The 22,749-nt window shown below is 45.1% G+C and overlaps 1 protein-coding gene across 1 annotated transcript; it reads left to right on the top strand.

Annotated features, from left to right (window-relative positions):
- The first annotated feature begins 11,768 nt into the window (after positions 1-11,768).
- Positions 11,769-12,572, top strand: LOC136573443 (vomeronasal type-2 receptor 26-like). Its single transcript, XM_066574733.1, has one exon. It carries the CDS (start codon positions 11,769-11,771, stop codon positions 12,570-12,572), a length of 804 nt encoding a protein of 267 aa, XP_066430830.1.
- Positions 12,573-22,749: the final 10,177 nt, after the last annotated feature.

Here is a 22,749-nt window from a genome sequence, read left to right as displayed (position 1 = left end):
GGGATATATTTATGAACCACCGGTGGGTTCTAGGGAGCCACCCATGCTGTGGGTGCACACGGAATTCCCATTGCGGAGTTGTACCTGCCTGTGACTATTTATAAAAAAAACCCGGTCTGACTGGGGCATGCAGTGTGGGCCGAAGCGCACCTGTATTTAATCTGACGTTAGCTCTACTATCCGGGGCACTGCATTGGGACAAACTACAGGAGCAATACAGCGCTACTGAGACGTGCACAGCTACGCTAGCATAGGAGCCCGATGTAGGCCCGCGATTGCAGAGGGTTTGTGCAGAGGCCTATGTCCTTGGTGCAGTGAAAGTCCGCTTCCTGCCTAGGATTGCTGAAGCTGTGGGCCGAGGCCTATGTCGTGGGCGCGGTGCAAGTCTGCCATGTTTGGCCGCTCAGATCAATTTTTTGTTCATGTCTTGGGCTTCCTAGGACCCCTCCTATGCTGTTGGTGCAAACTTAGTTTCCATCGCGGTGTTTGACCTGTCTGGCACAAAGACACTGACTGACTTAGGTAGAGGGCAGAGCGCTGACGGCTTTCCCCTTGCAGTGTGGATTGAGCTATGCGACACCTTGACAGAATGAATACTGTGTGGCACACGGATTCCCCATTGCTATGTCCACGTTTGCAGCTCCTGATGGAGGTGGTACAGGATTGGTTGTCTCATTGCTTCTGTACAGCATTGTGGGCTATCGCCCTGCCCCTTTTAAAGAGGGTCGCTGCCTTGCCGTGCCAACCATCTGCAGTGTGTGCCTCCGGTTCCTCCTCATGCCTGACACACTTATAAATAGACATGACGGTGGTGTGGCTGTGAGGCCAGCGTGTGGCATGAGGGCAGCTGAAGGCTGCGCAGGGACACTTTGGTGTGCGCTGTGGACACTGGGTCGTGCGGGGTGGGTGGGTTGTGCAGCATGTAACCCAGGAGAAGAGGCAGGGGTGTGTCCCGCAGGCAGTGCTTGTGCTTTGTTGGAGGTAGTGTGGTGCTTAGCTAAGGTGTGCCTTGCTAATGAGGGTTTGTCCGAAGTAAAAATTGGTAGGGGGGGGGGGACACTCTTGCCGCTATTGTGGCTGAATAGTGGGACCTGGGAACCTGAAATGCAGCCCAGCATGTTGCCCCTCGCCTGCCCTATCTGTTTCTGTGTCGTTTCCATCACTTTCTTGGGTTTTGCAGATTTTCACCAATGAAAACCTTAGAGACAACACAGCAAAGGCAGCGGCCCTCAAGCCGTGGAAGAAAGAAGAATAGATACTGACAGCATGAGTCAGTGATAAAAACTTTGGACTTTGATAAAAACTTTGGACTTTGATAAAACCTTGGACTTTGATATGTCAAGGACTTTACAGTTGCAAGTCAACGAGGAAAGAAAGCAGATGGGCTAAAAGACGGGAGCGACAGAACAGGACGGCGTATGGCGAACAATCAACAGAACTTGCCTACAGAGGTCCCTGTCCCCCATGATGGCCCAACTGGTACACAGAATCAAAAGCAGCGATGACGTCGACACTGAACAAGAATGGGTGACACCTAGGTTCTCTGTAGCTGCTGCATCATTTGTCCAGTTAGCATGATCTTTGCCATGTGCGAGTCCGGACAGAAGTAAGGTGGCGATATAACACTTGCCTTAACCACTCTACACATTTCAGGGATTGCCAATTTGACCACATTCAGCTCACACCTGTTGGGGAGTATGAATATGTGCTTGATGTTGCTCGAGTCTTTTTCAGGTTGGAGGCCCACCCTGATACTAAGGTAAATGACCAGATAACCACACAGAAGCTCATGAATGAGGTAATCTGCAGACACAGGGTACCGGAAGTAAATGGGGTAAACGAAGGTACACACTTCACAGGTAAAATAATGTGACATCATGTCTAGAAAGTAATAACAGGGGAGTGTGTCTTAGTAAAGCCCTTATGCTCCTCCACATCCTGTCAGACAGCATTGAAGATAATGAGGTTACCCCCAATAGTTACTTTATCTTGATCCAACTCTGCTGTGTTCTGTAGTTATCCTGTCATGTTGGTCTACCCTTGTTTTCTGCATAGGTATGACGGCTCTTTCCAGTCTTGTTACTAGGTAGTGTAGGGTCAGGGTAGGCGGCCTGGACGTGTTCACCATCAGGACTATCTCCAGGAGGGACATTGGTGTGGGTGAAGATCAGGGAGTCCCAATCCGTGCGTACCTGTGCATACTACTAGTATTGTAACAGCACATTAGAGTGAGAAGAGAGGCTCCTGGTGATAGTTTTGACCTACACGTGTACATTGACGTCATAAGACAGCCAAGGGGGGGTACCTGATGAGTTTTAAAAAAAACATTTCCTGATTATTATGGTAAATAAAATGTTGACTGGATTAATTATGTTTATTATAATTAGCAGTAGTTTATAAATTATACTAGAAACGCCTTATAGGGACTAGTCGACCAATAGGACCTACCTCGACTATGACTTTTCAAAATAGAATGGCACTAGGTACGATTTTAGCCAAAAAAGGGAGTGTCTGTTAGATGATAGGGTTGACTTGTATTCCAGACAACACGTGACCCGCGGGTAAAGACACAGTTGCCATTAAGAAGCTGACCGCACAAACTAAAAAGAGCTAACCTTAGTCTGTTTTCCTCAGTAAGGTACCTAACGGGAGAAGGAAAAAATATATATAAAATAAGTTTTGAAACATTGTGTATTTAGAACACTGTGATAGGTTTCCGCTAAGATTTTGCTTTATTTTATCTGCAGTGCACTCTGCTTATGTCCACGCAACATACCGGTGTTACAACACCCCTGGTCCTGTTACCTTGCCGCGTCTGGAAAAGGGAAGTGGGAATAATCACCTTGTAGCTCTTTCTTTCCAGATTGATATATATGATCATGCACTTACTAATGAGACAGGGGTTCAGTCATGTTGATCAGTCATTAGATAGTCCTGATTTTGCACTCTTGTTGATGAATCGAGGTAACGTCAAGAAGGCAAGCGTGATCTAGAAGAATATGGACCAGATCTTCTCTGCACAGTGTTTAAGAATGGCAAGATAACTGCATGTTACTTGTTTGATGATGTAAGAACCCCCACAAATGAGTTTGTCACTCTTGAAGAAGGCGGGGTTCTATACAAGTTATGCAGTGTTTACCTGAAATAGTGAAAGTCGCACCTCTCCTAACCTGATTATATTTGTCACCTTTATAGTCATCCTAATTTCTGTTTGTTGTTGCATACAGTGTATTCCGACCCTGATGACTGCCTGGTCCACCTGTCCCACTACGATGTCCAACAAAAAGCCCACTATCAGCGCAAACGTCGTCATCATGGATCCAGAATACGATGATGTCGAACCATCCTATACCCCCATGACAGCAATAGCTCCAGTGTACAACACAATGCGAGTCTAGGGTCAGCGGTGGGGGTGGGACGGAGCAGGGCGAGTTTAGTGAAACAGATAGTTTCAAGGGGGGTCTGTGGTGGAAGCCCAGTATATATCTATATGGATCGGTGGGCCTTGGCAGTAGACAGTTGTCAATTTAACATTCTGTATACATATTTGCTTTCTGTCTTGCTACAAATATAATGTTCTTACAGTTATGCAATAGGTACTTCCGCTCATATGAAAATATCTGTTTTATAACTCTGCTGACATGGGGAAGCCAACATGAAACCAATATATATATATATATATATCTATTTTTCCAGCTGTTCGTGCCGTTAGGAGAAGTATAACTCAGACATAGATAACCGCAGTCTGAAACAGCTACCGCAATAATTACCCAAGCAATTTTACTGGAAACGTATGCAAATAACATGGGAGGTTTGTGCAATTTATAGTTCATGATGTAACATCCAATCATATCGAAGGAACCACACGTGGCTCCAAGACAACCCACTCATTTCATCCACCACCTGATGGCCAATCACAGATGACCGAAGGATGGAAGAATTGCAAGATGCTTATCCAATAATTAAACAATACGTTGTATCTATGTAATCTTTGACCTGCCCAGATGGGCGGATATGTTAAACTCTTTAAAAGAGGCTACACGCCCAACATTAAAGGAGAATTGAGGAAGCTATACATGCTGAACCTTGTGTCAGTGTGAAAACTTCTTATGCGCATTATCAATTCAGAGTTAACCCCTTAACGACCAGCCCATAGTGTTTTTACGTCCTCCCGAAGTGGGCTCTATTCTCTGAGGACGTAAAAACATGCTTCCTGCAGAGAATAATGCCCCTCAGGCTCTGGACGTGACAGCTCCATGCTGTCGGTGTCCGCAGGTAGCTGACAGCATGGAGCTGTCATCCCGGGCTGTTCGGACACCCCCCGGGCATTGCGATCGGCGCTATGCAATGGATAGCGCCGATCGCAAAAAAAGTAAATAAAAGTACACAAAAGTTAAAGATTCAGCTGCTCTGATGGATCGGATCCATCGGAGCAACTGAAATTACTCACCCAGGTCCGGCACGCTGCTCCCCGCTCTCCTGCCGCTCCGGGGCCCGAAGCCGAAGGCGGCATTACGTCAGCCGCATGCGCAGAAGGCCCGGCGGCGCGGGAGATTTAAAATCTCCTGGCTCCCGGCTCCTGTAGGTAGCCGGGAGGCAGGAGATGTCAGCGGGGACTGCGGTGAGCGGTCCCCGGTACCGCGATCGCCGTTATCCAATGGTTAGCGGCGATCGGGAAAAAGTTAAAAAAAAAGTTTTAAAAAAGTCAGTTTCACCTCCCCTCATGGATCGGATCCATGAGGGGAGGTGAAAATACTCACCCCCAGTCCTCAGCGGTGTCCCGATGTCCCGGGACCCGAATCCCCGTCTGCGCATGCGCGCCCGATGATTGACATCGGGCGCGTGCACAGACGGGCTCGAGCCCCGGGGAATTTAAAATCCCTCTGCTCCTGGCTGCCATGTGTAGCTAGGAGCAGAGAGATTATACCGGGGACATGATCACTGTCATCCAATGGATGACAGTGATCATGTAAAGTGAAAAAAAAGTGTAAAAAAGTTAAAAAAAAAAAAAGTTAAAAAAAGTGTAAAAAAGTTTAAAAAGCGTACGTTTCATCTCCCCTCATGGATCATATCCGTGAGGGAGGATGAAAGTACGTACCTAAGGCCCCCAGATTTATCCGCGGACCTTACCACAGCTTCTGCACACGCGCCCGTCGCCAAAATGGCGGGCGCATGCGCAAAAGCTGTGGATTGCCAGGATAATTTAAATTCTCCCTGCTCCTGGCTACAAAACGTAGACAAGAGCATGGAGATTTAATGGGGGTCCGCGGTGAGCGGTTCCTAGTCACGTGTTCGCCATTATCCAATAATGCCGATCACGTAAAAGTAAAAAAAAAAATTTGAAGTTTCATCTCCCCCTCACCGATGCGATCGGTGAGAGGAGATGAAACTTTTTACCGGAGGCCTGCGTATTTGAATCCCGACGCGATCTTCCTCCGTGGACCTTCCAGGATTCTGCACATGCGATTGCCGGCAAAAAGCCGGACACATGTGCAGGAGTCGGGGAGCCAAGGAAACTTAAAATCTCCTTGCTCCCAGCGACCAACGGTCACAGAGAGCCCGGAGCAGTGACGGGTGGCCTCGTTGAGCGGTCCCCGGTCACGTGATAAAAAAGGTAGCGATCTACCTTAGGCCGGTCTCACATGACCGCATAGGAATTACGGATTCTGCATGCTTCTGATCCACGGTATTACGCAGATCAATCGCATTGGATTACACAATTCCGCTCACATTAGCGGGTTGGAATTGCGTAATCCACTCGCAGAAAAGAGAACGCAGCAGGTTCTATTTTACTGCGGATATCGGCAACATAGAGCCCATTGTGCTCCATGGTCGTGGATATACCCGCAGCCCATACGCAACTACATTGTATACGGGCTGCGGGTACCCGTGTCATCGCTAAGCGACGGTGCGGGAAATACAAAAAAAGGTGTACTGTGCATGACCGCCTGTGTGAGTAGGCAGTTATGCGCAGTACATTACGCAGCCGTACGCAGGGTCACAGCCGGGCTCACAGATGGGATCCGCTGTGGGCCTCCGCAAGCGGATTCCGCCTGCACCCGCGTGAGCCTGGCGTTATTCAGACAGCTACCTGTGATACGTATTTTACAAGAAGCCCCAGGAACGCTCGCCTTCCTGCAGTTCCAGGAGCAGCTTGTTGAGCGCCTTCTGTGTGAGACCGCCGCACCTCATCAAGCTTACGGAGACTCACGGAACGCCACTTTTTACACCCCATACCCGCCACTGAGGTCATGAAATACCCCCAAAAAGCATGAGAGGAGGGGGGGGGATACCCGGTTTTATTGCCCCATGGGCCCATTCCAACCAGCCTCCGTAATTACCCCTGTCTTCGGAAATACTACACAGTTCACATTTTTACTTTTATCTAAGATTTGCAAACGCCAAAAAGGGCGCGGAGGGGGAGGGGGGGAATTTTTAGGGAGTCAATCTTTATTCTGTACAAATAAGCAATGGGGCCTGGAATTTATTCAGTTGTGCCCTAAAATCCAACAGGTGTTCCGTCCTTTATAGGCCTTGCCATGCGTCCTGTAAGTAGATTAGGGCCACAATGGGTATGTTTCTGAACTCGGGACAAACGGGGGTATCCATTTTGGGGTGAACGTCTTCATTCCTATGTGCACTGTACAAAAAAACTGTTTTTAAATTGAAAAAATTGCCAAAAAAATTGAAAATCGTAACTTTTTCCTTCTGCTTTGCTTAGATTCATTCAAATACTACGGGGTCAAAATACGCAGTACACCCCTAGATGAATTCGTTAAGGGGTCTAGTTTTTAAAATGGGGTCATTTGAGGGGGTTCTTTATAGTTTTGGCCGCTCAATGGCTCTATAAGTGGGCAATGGGGCCTGAAATTTATTCAGTGGTACCCTGAAATCCAACGGGTATTCCTTTCATTGTAGGCCTAGCCATGGGTCCTGTAAGTCTATTAGGGCCACAATGGGTATGTTTCTGAACACGGGACAAACAGGGGTATCCATTTTGGGGTGAAAGCCTTCATTTATATGTGTGCTGTACAAAAAAAAACTGTTTTTAAATTGACACAATAGCCCAAAAAATGAAAATCCTATTTTTTTCCTTTTGCTTTGCTTGAATTTATTCAAAAACTGTGGGGTCAAAATATGCAGTACATCCCTAGATAAATTCGTTAAGGGGTCTAGTTTTCAAAATGGGGTCATTTGTGGAGGTTCTATATGGTTTTGGGCGCTCAAGAACTCTACAAGTGGGCAATGGGGCATAAAAGGACTTCAAGCAAAATCTATGTTCTGAAAGCCACCGATTACTCCTTTTATTTTGGGCCCCGTTGTGCATGCGGACATAAGATTAGGGCCACAATGGGTATATTTCTGAAAACAGCACAAACAGGGGTATCCATTTTGGGGTGTAAGTCTTCCTTCATATGTGTGCTGTACAAAAAAAGCTGTTTTTAAAATGACAGAATTGCCAAAAAAACAAAAATCCAAATTTTTTCCTTTTGCTTTGCTTGAATTTATTCAAAAACTGTGGGGTCAAAATACGCAGTACACCCCTAGATAAATTCGTTAAGGAGTCTAGTTTTCAAAATGGGGTCATTTGTGGGGGTTCTCTATGGTTTTGGGCGCTCAAGAACTCTACAAGTGGGCAATGGGGCCTAAAAGGACTTCAAGCAAAATTTGTGTTCCGAAAGCCACCGGTCGCTCCTTTCATTTTGGGCTCCGTTGTGTATCCAGACATAAGATTAGGGCCACAATGGGTATGTCTCTGAACACGGGACAAACAGGGGTATCCATTTTTGGGTGCAAGTCTTCCTTCATATGTGTGCTGTACAAAAAAAGCTGTTTTTAAAATGACAGAATTGCCAAAAAAACAAAAATCCAAATTTTTTCCTTTTGCTTTGCTTGAATTTATTCAAAAACTGTGGGGTCAAAATACGCATTACACCCCTAGATAAATTCCTTAAGCGATCTAGTTTTCAAAATGGGGTCATTTGTGGGGGTTTTCTATGGTTTTGGGCGCTCAAGAACTCTACATGTGTGCTATGGGGCCTAAAAGGACTTCAAGCAAAATTTCTGTTTTGAAAGACACTGACTACTCCTTTCATTTTGGGCCCCGTTGTGGACTCAGATATAACAATAGGGCCACAATGGGTATATTTCTGAACACGGGAGAAATAGGGGTATCCATTTTGGGGTGTAAATCCTGATTTTCATGTAAACTATAGGAAAAAATATGTCTTTAAAATGACAGATTTGCAAAAATATGAAATTTTACTTTTTCTCTAAAAATTCCTCTAAATTGAATTAATTCCTGAAAAAAAACTGTGGGGTCAAAATACTCATGACACCCCTCAGTGAATACATTAAGGGGTGTAGTTTTTAAAATGAGGTCATTTGGGGGGGTATCTATTATTCTGACACTCATGAGCCTTTCCAATATCGGCTTGGTATAGGAAAACAAAGTGTTAAATTTGTACGTCTCCTAAATAGTTAAAAAAAAAACTAAAGTTTTTCCAATGTGTGCCCAAAATAAAGTAAACGGGTGGAAATATAAATCTTAGCAAAAATTTCTATATTATGTTTGCACATATTTAAGATATTGCAGTTGGAAATGTGAAAAAATGACGATTTTTTTAAAATTTTCCCAATTTTGGCGCTTTTAATAAATAAACACAATTTCTATTGGTCTATTTTTTCCGCCTAAATGAAGCACAACATGTGGCGAAAAAACAATGTCAGAATCACTTGGATATGCAAAACCTTTCTGGTGTTTTTCCATGTTAAAGTGACACATGTCAGATTTGCAAAATTTGGCCTGGTCATTAAGGCGCAAACAGGCTTGGTCACTAAGGGGTTAATATGGAAGGGTGTAAACATTCCAAATTGAGTAAGCCGTGGTTCCACAAAGGAATTCTACGACATTCTACGAATTCCTTTGTAGCTCAAGAATTTGGACTTTTACTTCATATTTTCAAACTTTATTTGGTGCTTTAGCGAGGAGGACTTTGTTGTTAGCTGCTTCCGGAGCTGGCTTGGATCTGCTTTGCCAACCCTGACTGATTTGAGATGGACTTTGTCGTCTGTGGTTCTGTAAGCCAATTTTGGACTATTTTTAACCCTTCTTCTGGCTTAGTGATTGCATGGTTTTTCCCAGCTTTAGAGATTATCAATTTGATCGTGAACCCCCACTTGTACAATATGTTGTTCTCGTGGACTTGAGGCAATTCAGCAAAGAGTTTCATGGTTTCATAAGGATACAGGAGGGCTTTTAATTTCCTGGCTGTATACATTTATCTGTCCTTTATATGGTAAAAGTGAACGCATACCATCATGTCTCTGGGCAGGTTTTCAGCAATCATCTTTGGGAATGGGAGCCTATACTCTCTATCCACAACACATTCTCCCTGCGAGGTTTCAGGGAGTAAAGTTTTAATTAGGTCTTGTAGTAATAATCTCCAACTGCTGCTACTTCCACCATCTCTGCTATTCCTTTTTTTTTAATTTTATTCCGGTGGTTGCGATCCTCTAAATCTGCCATTTAATTCTTTACTGCCTTGAGTTCCTCCACTAGCCTAGAGTGGTCATCTATCAGGTCATTATGTGAGTTGATTATTTCACTCATTTTGTTTTCAGAGAATTTACTCTTCCTCTCATTTCTTCTATTGATGTGTTAATGGGTGCATGCATAGCTCTCAGTTCTTTTTGTAGGGATCCTTTTAATGCTAGGATCATCACTCTTATAAAACATTCTGATGCGGCCTTAGTTAAGCAGTTGATATTCAATATTGGATCTCTATCTCTTTCTATCTTCCTTGCTCTTCCATCCTCCTCATTGTGGGGGCCATCTGAATAATTTTCTCTTCTGTGCAGTTCTCTATGGAGAGCTGTGTCCCCTCCTTCTTTTTATGCAGTGGACACCTTTTCATCTATCCGGGCCTGGGAGACTGTAGTATCATCTCTGCCTCTCCCCATGTTATTGCTCTCACTGTTGCTAGCTTCCTCTCTCCCTATTTGTGGTGTTCTTGGTGTAATATCCTCAGAGGGGCTTTGTGTGTGAGTGGCTGCACCTCTATCTCTATCTTGCCTTTTATTCTCCCATCTTTTCTCTGTTCCTCCTCTCTCTGTATGTTATGCACACCTTCATGTGAGGGGCTTTGTGTTGCTGCTTTTTTATTTCCTCACTCTTCTCCCTCTTTGTGGCTGCCAGCTATTGCCCCTCCCCATTGCAGTGCTGCAGGCGCCATTTTCTTTATGGGGATCTGGGCCTGAGGCTCCCTGTCCCTCTTCTTTTCTTCACTTCCCCAGCTTCTTGCTTGTGCAGGAGGCGAGGGATTGGGGAAGCCCGCTTACCTTGCTCTTACCACAGGGAATTCCCCAAACCCGCCGCATCTGCGATCTCCAGCTGCTCTGTACTTAGGGCCGGAACCTGCATCTCTCCTCCTGCATCTTGCGCCAGGAAGAACTCAGTTAGTCTCTGCGGTCCCTTCTTCATCGCTCTCTTCCTTGGCACCTTCTCCTCTTCTCTCTGGTATGTCCAAATTCTTCTTTTCTCTTTGCTTGTTTGTTGCTTGCTGAGGTCTCTTTCAGCAGAGCCCTGTCCTCTGCTTTTGCTCCCATGGCCATCCATGACATGTCCCCCTATCGTTCACTTTTATTTTTTGACTGCAAGTTGATAACCCCTCTGGATGCAGTAGTTCTGTCAGGGAAAAAGAGATAGACTTTGCTTAGGGCACCTTTTCTAGCTCCCTCTCCATTTGGGGTGAGAAGAGTGGGTCGTAAATAAGGCTGCTCAGTTGTAGATACAGCTGCCAAACTGCTTAGATGCCCCAGTCCCTGAGATAGAATGACTGAATCCATATCCACTGCCCATGTGCCAGACTGTGGCTCGGGGCTTCCAGATTCCACAGTCCTGCCCCCGTCATCACTCATTGATGGCCATGGTATAACCTAGATATTTCCTGTATATAATTATATATGCACAGTTGGTATAAGTTATGCATTTCCCTGTATATAGTGGATCATGGATCATGCTAGTATAACCCATGTATCTCCTGTATATGATGTCACCCTTTATATACAATTAAAAAAAACACATAAAAGATGCATAAAAATGCAAGTCGTATTTGAATACTGCAAGCAGTTTTTTTTACTTGTTTTTATAATTATGGTTCAAAAATGCAACAAAAACCATGAAAACAGCCTCGAGGGGTAGAAATAACTCTTCACGTTGCCCAGGAAATGAGTATGTAGGGAAAGCTTATGCCAAAGGATTAGATCATGTATTTAAATTTATTGTGCAGCGATATGCAACAGGTAGGTATGGGTACAGGAGGATAGGGGGCCTGAGCTGAAATTTGTCATCTGTCCCTCTCTGTATTTAGCTATGCCCCTGGTATGTATCATGAATATCTCGGTGCCCCTTGTCACTGCTGATCAGCTGCCTGCTTCTACTCAAGGACAGGCATCTAACGGCAGAAACAAGTTCTGAGTGTATTAATGGGGTCCAGACCCTCACCAAAGGAGTCGCACCCCAAAACGGTGGTACTCATGCCCAGTAGTAGTTCCAGCACTGTTAGATGGATCAATATGATAGATAGATAGATAGATAGATAGATAGATAGATAGATAGATAGATGGATGTAACATTAAATATGTTTTGAAATATTCCTACAGATGCTGAGAACTGTATTAAATGCCAAAGTGATGAATGGCCAAATGAGAAGAGAGACCGATGCCTGCCCAAAGTCCTGGAATTCATCTCTTACCAGAATGACACAATGGCTTCTGTATTTTCCAGTGTCTCAGTCTTTGGATGTCTTTTGACTGGCTTCATATTTGGAATATTTATCTTCTACCGGGACACTCCTATTGTTAAAGCTAATAACCGGAACCTGAGTTATCTCCTCCTGGTCTCCATCATCCTCAGCTTTCTCTCTGTCTTCTTGTTTCTTGGTTGCCCCAAGAACGTAACTTGTAGATTACGAGAAACCAGTTTTGGGATTTTTTTTTCAGTTGCCGTATCTTCACTTCTCGCCAAGACTGTTATGGTTTGTGTTGCTTTTAAGTCCACCAAGCCTGGAAGTCCCTGGAGAAAATGGTTGAATGTGAAGTTGCCCTATACCATAGTGCTGTTGTGTTCATCTATGCAAGTTGTCATCTGTATTATCTGGTTGTCTATTTCTCCCCCATTTCAGGACCTGGACACTCAGTCTTATCCTGGGAAAATCATCATTCAGTGTAATGAAGGCTCGGATATCTGCTTTTACTCCATGTTGGGTTATATGGGGCTCTTGGCAGCGGTGAGCTTTGTTCTGGCTTTCATGGTGAGGACATTACCGGACAGTTTTAATGAAGCCAAGTACATCACCTTCAGCATGCTGCTGTTCTGCAGTGTCTGGATCTCCATGATCCCGGCTTATCTGAGCACCAGAGGGAAATCTATGGTGGTGGTGGAGATATTTGCAGTAATGGTGTCCAATGCTGGACTTTTAGGTTGTGTGTTTCTCCCAAAATGTTTTATCATTTTGTTCAAATCTGAAAAGAATAGAAGAACTGATCTGCTGGGGAAAAGGCAGGAATGACTGCAAAATTGTACTCCCTGATAATAGATAGTAATACAGCATGTACATGTCTGTTCAAACTGCTCACTTCTGGAAAAGTAACAGGTGCCCACCCACTTATATCTTGTCAACCTCCCCCCTTCCCTGTAGTAGTGCAGGTGGTCCCACCCTTAAGTACAGCTCATCAATCCACCCCCATCTCTTGACTTATCAAGATTCTCCTGGCAGAGGAGTTAAGGCTCATTTAGACACAATGATTATCGCTCAAAATTCTCTCAAAGGACAGTTTGCGTGACAGTCTTGAGCATTCACTTTGCATAGGCTCTTAAGTAGCTAATTAGCTACTTAAGAGCTTATTAGTGTGTAAATGAAGGCTCCCTCAGTATACAGAAGACAGCTGGAGTGCTGTCTTCTGTATACAGCTGCTGTGTTCTCAGAGCGCTCAGCCGGTATACCGCTGAGCGCTCTGAGCGGTATTTGCAGAACACAGTTGGAGTGCTGTCTTCTGCATACTCCTGCTGTGTTCTCGGAGCTTTCAGCTGGTATACAGCGGAATATGCAGAAAACAGCTGGAGTGCTGTCTTCTGCATACTCCTGCTGTGTTCTTCAAGCAGAATACCAGCTGAAACAATAGTAACAGCGGTATCCCGCTGAGAACTCGGCACGCGGTCTTGATAAGACTCATCGTTGTCTTTTAGCTAGCTGAAAGACAACAATTAGTGAATTGTTAATAAAAACTGCATGATTGCCGCGTGTTTAGACACAACTAGAGATGAGTAAGCGTACTTGGTAAGGACAGATACTCCAGAGAGTATCGCCCTTACCGAGTACTTGCCTGCTCGCTCGCAAAGATTCTGGTGCCGGTGGGGAATAACAGGAGGGAGACCTCCCCCCCCCCCCCCCTGCTCCCTCCTGCTCACTCCAGCAACACAGCGCTCACCCCTGCCGGAACCGGAATCTTTGCGGGCGAGCAGGCAGGTACTCGGTAAGAACGATACTCGCTCGAGTATCTGTCCTTACTGAGTACGCTCGCTCATCTCTAGATGCAACGATTATCGCTCAAAAGATGGCTTTTGAAAGAATTTTGAGTGATAATCCTTGTCTAAATGGCACTTTATACATTTCCCACACTGGAGCCTTCCCTATTCTCTCCACCACCCTCAATTGTTATTATAGTAGCTGCAGTATGAAAATTCACACAAAACACTATTAAAAACTTTTTAAAGTCTTTATTGAACAATCACAAGTATACAAAAGGCATATGAAGCCCGTGAAACTACGCATGATAAGTAATGTTTTCCTTTGAGGGATTTAGTGGCAATAATTTATAGGCAAATATCATGTAATATTCATATATTTTTTTGGCCTAACTGTGGCTTAGAGTTGTATTATGTACGAAGTGCAGCATGTTACATCTGGGAATAACAGCGTCCTTGTAAATAAATTTGCTTTACTCATTCCACATTGTAATATTTCTGCTCTGCAGCAGTCTGTTTTTTGAAACCGTGTGGTAAGTTGATAAACTGTAAAGCAAAACTGATTTCATCCCCATAATGTGTTATCCATATCCTTCGATGCTGTCATCCCTTTTCACCCTTTCTAGATTACTGCTGGTTAAGCTTGATATTGCATAGAGGACTCTGTGTGATGCCGTCTGGTATAAAAATGTGGATGTGCCCTGCCCACGAGTGGAAAAAGAGGTCCAATGCACACAAGTACCTCTGAGAGCTGTTTTATGAACTAAAGGTAAAACTTTTAAAGCCTAAATTGGCAAGACTATTTATCTAATTGTGCCAGAACTATAATCATTAGCATATCTGCCTAAGATAATAATCTTTATTTATATAACGCCAACATATTTCGCAGCGCTTACAAAACAGAGGGATCAGAAACAAAACCACGGTTACATTTAGTAATCAATTGATGGAAACAGTAGGAGTGAGGGTTTTGCTCTAATGAGCTTACATACTACCAATAATGTGGTGATACAGAAGGTAAAGAGGCTGGAAATGTGCAAGATATGGTGAGGTTGAGAGTGTGGGATGCTATACACACAGACAATGGTCAAATTGAGCCGCATAGTGGCCGAATCAGTATGACTGCAGGGGGCAGTTGATTGGGGCTGGCAGGGATTGCAATCAGTAGGACAGAGAGCATATTATCATGTGGCATCCAGAGGGTTTTGGTTTAGGAGATATGGTATGCCTTCCTGAAGAGGTACATTTTAAGATCATGCCTTAAATTTTGTGTGTCAAGGATTGCCCGGATAGATTGGGGCAGTGCGCTCCAGAGGACTGGTGCTGCTCTGGAGAAGTCTTGGAGTGGGATTGAGAGGTTTAAGTTAGAGGGTTGCTTAATCTGATTTTGTTTGAGAGCAGAGGGTGCAAGCTGGGTGCTGGATTGAGATGAGTGAAGCAATATAGGACAAAGTATGATTGTTTTCAGTGAGAGAAACCAAGTATTCTTCTAGATATGATACCTTATATTGGATAACAAAAATACATGATTTGTATATTTGTTAGTCATTGAAAGTTATATCTATAAGATTTCTTGGTTTCTCTCACTAATGGCAGTCATGCTTTGCTCTACTGGGTAACACTGTACCAACCCCCCCTTTTCTGTTTTGCAATATAGGGCGGCACAGTGCTGTGGAAAGTTTTGTAGATGAGTGTTGTGAGATTGAATTGCATTCTGTATTTGAAGGGCAGCCAGTGCAGTGACTGGCACAGGGCAGAGGCATCCGTGTAGCCGCTGAACAGGAAAATGAACCTGCTGCCACATTCAGGATGGATTAGAGAGGGAAAAGTCTGGCACGGGGGAGGCCAATCAGCAGTGAGTTGCAATAATTGAGACGAGAGTGGATGAGGTCATCAGTGAGTATTTTTATAGTGCTCGCGGTGAGAAAAGGGCAGATTCTTGCAATGTCCTTGAGGTGCAGGTGACCTGTTCTGGCAAGAGATTGGTTGTAGGAAATAAAGGAGAGATCAGAGTAGAACATAACCCCAAAACAGCAGGCATGCTGTCTGGGAGTTTTGGTGGCGTCACACACTGAGATAAAGATGTCAAGATTAGGTCAGTTAGCAGAGGGTGGAAACATTAGTAGGTCAGTTTTTAAGTAGAGAGAGGATATAGTGTTAGAGACAGTGGGCAGACAGTCAGTAGCATTCTGAAGGAATGATGCTATGATGTCATGGGAAGAGGTGTATACCTGGGTGTGGTCAGCATAGAGATGGTACTGATAGCCAAATCTCCTGACGGTTTGTTCAATTTTGGTTGTATAGATGGAGAAGAGGAGGGGGCCAAGGACCAAGTCCTGGGGGACCCCAACAGCAAGGGAAAAAGGACGGGAGAAGAGCCTGCAAAGGATATGCTAAATGAGTGGTCAGAAAGGTAAGAGGAGAACCAAGAAAGAGCAGTGTCCTTTAGACCAATGGAGTGAAGCATTTTGAGGAGGAGTTTGTGGTGAACAGTGTCAAATGCTGTAGAGAGGTCAAGGAGGATCAGTAGAAAGTAGTCACCCCTTGATTTAGCCATTAGGAGGTCATTTGACACTTTTGTTAGGGTAGTTTCTGTCAAGTGTATAGGGAGGAAACTTGACTATGATGGGCAAGCAGAGAGTTTTTTTTGAGGGATAGCTTATAATATGGGAGTAAACTAGGTGTTCGAATAGTTTGGAGATGAAGGGGAAATTTGAGAAAGGTCGGTAGTTGCAGCATCGGTCAAGTTAAGAGTCAGTTTCTTTAGCAGTGGGGATGATAGTATGTTTGATTGAGGAGGGGAAAATGCCAGAGGTCAGAGAGAGGTTGAATATAGTGGTGAGGTGGAATAGATGCTACTGCATGCCGAGCTTTGCGGCAAACCAACAATTACTCACTGCTCACACTATTAGGTGCTTGATGTTTTTGATAAAGAGTGTATATAAACAGTAAAGTATAAGGAAAAGTTGTTCCAATTATATAGACAAGTCAGTGTTCCCCGCCTCTGGAGAAAAAAGTTCAGTCTGAAGAAATAAGCATTGCATTACATCATGTAGTGTAATGCCTGCATGATCTATGCGGCGAAAGAAATTTTGTTAGACGTTCGCATTATGCACCCATCAGAAAATCAAATGACGATCTACCTGTGTAACCAAGCAATTGTTCATCTATAGTTGGCTGCCTGCTTAATTTGAAAGGAGGCGGACACGCCAAAATGATCCCTGACCCACTCCACCTGCATGCACCGAGGAATGATCACTCCTGTGTAAAAGCAGAAGAGCGATCGTCACTGAAACGAATGTGGGGTGCATTTGTGTCTGTCAGTCGACAATTGTAAATGGGTGCTTAGGCTTAGTGTCAGTGTGAAATCTACAGAATATTAGGATTCTTCACAATATACTGCAAATTGTGTCATAAAAACAAAATCACCAAATGCTGGTGGTGAGGCTTGTAGTGGTGGCTCCCCGGCTGATCTTGGTGCAGCACAGTTTGCACACCACTGTTTGTCAGTCGTCCATGCTCTCACTAAAAAGCCTCCACACCTTTGAACACCTAGCCATCTGCACAGAGGCTTGACGTCAGGGGGTGCTGTGGGAAACAGATTGGGGATTGTTTGCTCTGGCCCTGCCTCTCCCCCTGGCCACCCCACTGCCTCTTCCAACCTGGCCTGCTGCTGCACTTGCCTTCCCCTCTGAAGCCCTGTCTTCAGTAAGCTTAGCAAGCCAGGTGGGGTCAGTCACCTCATCATCCAGCAGCTCTTCCTCCGAATCCTCTGTGCGCTCCTCCCTCGGACTTAGTGTCCTTGCTACTACCTCAACAACAGACAACTGTGTCTCATAATCCTCATCGGCAAAAAGCTCTTGAGACAGTTGCCGAATGTCCCCAGCCTCATCACCGGGACTATGGGTACTTTCCAAATGTTGGGCATTGGTCACGACAAATTCCGCATGTGAGAGAGGAACCATTTTTTCCCACTCAGGGCAGGAACCTGAGAACAGTTCCTGGGAGTCTGCCTCCTCAGAATCTGACATTTTCCTGGAGTGACGAGGCTGGGAGAAAGGAGAAGCAGCCAGAGGATTCAGAGATGCAGTCTCTAGGTCGGGAGTAGTGGACTGCGTAGAAGACTGGGGGGTCGATTCACTGCTGGACGCATTTCCTGCCATTCACGACGGGACCTGCTTGCACTGCTCTGCTTGTAATAAAGGTCTACCATGCGGACTCGCAAATTGTGATATGAATCTGGGGACCCAATGGACTTGGCGCTGGCTGTGATTCACCCCTGACTAGGAGCTCGGCCTGTGCCAACACCCTCACTTGGATGTACGCGTTCACTTCCTCGACCCTTACCCCTACTCCTTATCATGAAAGAAAAAAGGGGGCTCGGCGCTCCACGAAACGGGTCCAGATAAGTTACAATGGAGATCTAATTAAAGAGCTTTTAATGAAAATAACAATATATGCAACGTGTCTTGTCGCGGTAAACGCAACTTTTTTAAGCATGTTTTGTGGAGCGCCGAGCCCCCTTTTTTCTTTCTTTTTGTGCACTGTCTACTATTTCCTAGTAGTCGAGCCCTATTATTAGGGATACGACGGGCTGTGGCTAGCTCCTCCCTGCTTCAACAGTGATCAGTCGAACGAGGACGTGGATTTCTATTTGGATTCATTATACGTATACCAGGATCTGGAGGTGTTGTGTGGGGGGCCCATTTTGGGGGGCTTTCCCACCTACACCGGGTAAGTTCCATTTGTATTTACACCCTATTGAGCCATTGTCCAGTGAGCGGAGCGCTGTCCTTATATCTATTTTCTTGTTGTTCCTACTCCTCATCATGTCGGATTAAGGATAGAGAAGGGCTCAAATAAAGTACCCCACCGTACAGTGCTCAGAACTTGGGACTAATTCACCGCACACAGAGACTTGTAGATACCGGAGGTTCTATGCTGTGACCGGAAAAAAATAGACGGCTGTCTTGTGCTGATACCGAGGGGTCATTTACCGCTTACAGAGACTTGCAGAGAAGAGAGGCTGTATGGAGTGGGAGAAAAGTAGAAAGCCAGTGGATAGTGCAGATAACTGTGGCAACCTGCACAGTGGCAGAAAACCTTAAAGCCAGTGGATTGTGCGATTAACTGTGGCTGCTTCACCCAACACAGAGAATGGTATCTGTGAAATGTTGTTCTGAAGTGGCACAGGAAATGTTTGCGTACTATTTAGCAATGAGAGTGAGACCTCTGGCTAATGCACTGCAGAGATAGAGCGGTATAGCTGAAATAATCAGCAGTGGCACAGGAAATATTTGCGTACTATTTAGCGAGTAGACCTCTGCCTAAGGCACTGCAGACATAGAATGGTATAGCTGAAATTATCTGCAGTGGCACAGGAAATATTTGCATACTATTTAGCGATGAGAGCTAGACCTCTGGCTAATCCACTGCAGACATAGAAATAAATAGCTGAAATAATCAGCAGTGGCCCAGGAAATATTTGCGTACTATTGAGACCTCTGCACTGCACATACAAAACAGTATAGCTGCAATAACCTGCACAGGCCTAGATGCATAAAAAAATGGTGCACTACTGCTCCCAGACAGCCACAACAGTAATGCACACTATGAGGAGAAGTCCTAAGAAGGACTGTTGGGGTTCTTTTTTTCTTTTTAAATCAAGTTTTTATTAGATTTTTCAATATAGTTTCCATGTTACATAGATTGACAGAGACAAACCGTTTTCCAACATATAACTATGGAGGCAGATCAAGTCTCACATTATAGGATCTATATTGTTTCCATCATCTAAGGATACTCATATAGATGCCTAAAGAAAGAAACAGTCTCCGTGCTACTATTCCAGCATAGAACACGTAGTATGGAGGAAAATTTCCTCAGAGGGAGAGAGATTAAGTGAAAACAAGCTGAAAGGCATGACTAGGGGAAAGGAGGAAAGCGAGGGGAGTAGGGGGGTGGGGAGTCATGAGACGATGATCCTATGGAGTCACTCTCGCCCTTACCTTGGCAACAGAAGTTCCATTCACATAGACGGGTTCAACATCCGGGTTCAACGCCCGAGGTCCAGACACGCATCCTGCTGCCAGAGAGACTAACTTGCATCTAATTCACCGAGTGGGGGGTTTGTGCCATACGTCCCTGAATCCAGTGGAAAAAGTTTTCTTGATGCTAAGTTTTTCGTCTCAATTCCCTCCAGGGACTCCAGATCTGGAGGAAACTATCATGAGAGCCTCTTGACAAGCTTGTCAGTTCCTCCAGGTTGCAAATTAAGTCAGCTTTTTCTTTCCACGGGTTCAGGGAGGGGGGAGATTGTTGAAGCCAGTGTAGGGGGATCAAGGCTTTAGCTGCGTCTAGTAGAAAAGCTATTAATTTGTTTTTCAGGGGGTGGTAGTTTACAGACGGTTTCAACAGGAATACCATATCCGCCGAGATTGACAAGTTTGGGGAGAGGGCTTTCAAGACGTTCTCCACTTCCCTCCAGTAAGGGGTGATGCCTACTAGAGATGAGCGAACGCGTTCGTCCGAGCTTGATATTCGTGCGAATATTAGGGTGTTCGGGATGTTCGTTATTCGTGACGAACACCATGCGGTGTTCTGGTTACTTTCACTTCCTTCCCTGAGACGTTAGCGCGCTTTTCTGGCCAATTGAAAGACAGGGAAGGCATTACAACTTCCCCCTGCAACGTTTAAGCCCTATACCACCCCCCTGCTGTGAGTGGCTGGCGAGATCAGGTGTTCGCCTAATATAAAAGTCGGCCCCTCCCGCGGCTCGCCTCAGATGCGGTGTGAGTTAGATGAGGGACAGTGCTGTTTATACCGGAGCTGCTGTAGGGAAAGAATTGGTAGTTAGTGTAGGCTTCAAGACCCCCCAAAGGTCCTTATTAGGGCCACTGATAGCTGTGTGTTGGCTGCTGTTAGCAGTGGCATTTTTTTTTTCTCAAAATCGCCTCTGCAGACCGTTGCACCTGGCATTAGGGACAGAAGTGCTGCATAGGCAGGGAGAGTGTTAGGAGTGAGTGTAGCCTTCAAGAACCTCAACGGTCCTTTCTAGGGCCATATTTATCCGTGTGCAGTACTGTCCAGGCTGCTGTTGGCTGTGCTGCATTTTTTTTGGGCTTCTCAAAATCGCCTCTGCAGAGCATTCCACCCTCCATTGATACTGCAGGGAAAGAATTGTATAGGCAGGGCCACAACACAGTTATTATTCATAGAATATACGCAGTGCTGCCTGTTGGTGGGAAAAAACTGAAAACAAATCTATTTGTCCAGCCTCTGTCCGTCCTTACGGGCGGTGGACACGTGTGAGCTGCGTGAAAAACATTGCTAAATCATACGCAGCCAGCTACGCTTTACTGCTGGGTTCGCCATTTGCTTTCCTTAATTGGGAAAAAAAATACCTGCTCTCCAAGAGTTATAATAACTCTGCTACCCTCACGTTCTGTGACACATAAGCAGGGACACAGCACAGTTATTAAACTTCTCAGGTTCATTGAATATACGCAGTGCTGCCTGTTGGTGGGAAAAAACTGAAAACAAATCTATTTGTCCAGCCTCTGTCCGTCCTTACAGGCGGTGGAGACGTGTGAGCTGCTTGAACAACAGTGCTAAATCATACGCACCCAGCTACGCTTTACTGCTGGGTTCGCCATTTGCTTTCCTTAATTGGGAAAAAAAATACCTGCTCTCCAAGAGTTATAATAACTCTGCTACCCTCACGTTCTGTGACACATAAGCAGGGACACAGCACAGTTATTAAACTTCTCAGGTTCATTGAATATACGCAGTGCTGCCTGTTGGTGGGAAAAAACTGAAAAGAAATCTATTTGTCCAGCCTGTGTCCGTCCTTACGCCTGTGGAGACGTGTGAGCTGCGTGAAAAACATTGCTAAATCATACGCAGCCAGCTACGCTTTACTGCTGGGTTCGCCATTTGCTTTCCTTAATTGGGAAAAAAAATACCTGCTCTCCAAGAGTTATAATAACTCTGCTACCCTCACGTTCTGTGACACATAAGCAGGGACACAGCACAGTTATTAAACTTCTCAGGTTCATAGAATATACGCAGTGCTGCCTGTTGGTGGGAAAAAACTGAAAACAAATCTATTTGTCCAGCCTCTGTCCGTCCTTACGGGCGGTGGACACGTGTGAGCTGCGTGAAAAACATTGCTAAATCATACGCAGCCAGCTACGCTTTACTGCTGGGTTCGCCATTTGCTTTCCTTAATTGGGAAAAAAAATACCTGCTCTCCAAGAGTTATAATAACTCTGCTACCCTCACGTTCTGTGACACATAAGCAGGGACACAGCACAGTTATTAAACTTCTCAGGTTCATAGAATATACGCAGTGCTGCCTGTTGGTGGGAAAAAACTGAAAACAAATCTATTTGTCCAGCCTCTGTCCGTCCTTACGGGCGGTGGACACGTGTGAGCTGCGTGAAAAACATTGCTAAATCATACGCAGCCAGCTACGCTTTACTGCTGGCTTCGCCATTTGCTTTCCTTAATTGGGAAAAAAAATACCTGCTCTCCAAGAGTTATAATAACTCTGCTACCCTCACGTTCTGTGACACATAAGCAGGGACACAGCACAGTTATTAAACTTCTCAGGTTCATTGAATATACGCAGTGCTGCCTGTTGGTGGGAAAAAACTGAAAACAAATCTATTTGTCCAGCCTCTGTCCGTCCTTACGGGCGGTGGACACGTGTGAGCTGCGTGAAAAACATTGCTAAATCATACGCAGCCAGCTACGCTTTACTGCTGGGTTCGCCATTTGCTTTCCTTAATTGGGAAAAAAAATACCTGCTCTCCAAGAGTTATAATAACTCTGCTACCCTCACGTTCTGTGACACATAAGCAGGGACACAGCACAGTTATTAAACTTCTCAGGTTCATAGAATATACGCAGTGCTGCCTGTTGGTGGGAAAAAACTGAAAACAAATCTATTTGTCCAGCCTCTGTCCGTCCTTACGGGCGGTGGACACGTGTGAGCTGCGTGAAAAACATTGCTAAATCATACGCAGCCAGCTACGCTTTACTGCTGGGTTCGCCATTTGCTTTCCTTAATTGGGAAAAAAAATACCTGCTCTCCAAGAGTTATAATAACTCTGCTACCCTCACGTTCTGTGACACATAAGCAGGGACACAGCACAGTTATTAAACTTAGATAATTCATTCACTAGAGGCAGTGGGGCCTTTCGTTTTCCAAAAAGGGC

Source organism: Eleutherodactylus coqui, chromosome 7 (assembly GCF_035609145.1).
Source record: "Eleutherodactylus coqui strain aEleCoq1 chromosome 7, aEleCoq1.hap1, whole genome shotgun sequence".
Classification (NCBI taxonomy): domain Eukaryota; kingdom Metazoa; phylum Chordata; class Amphibia; order Anura; family Eleutherodactylidae; genus Eleutherodactylus; species Eleutherodactylus coqui.
This window is presented reverse-complemented; position numbering and strand designations above follow the sequence as displayed.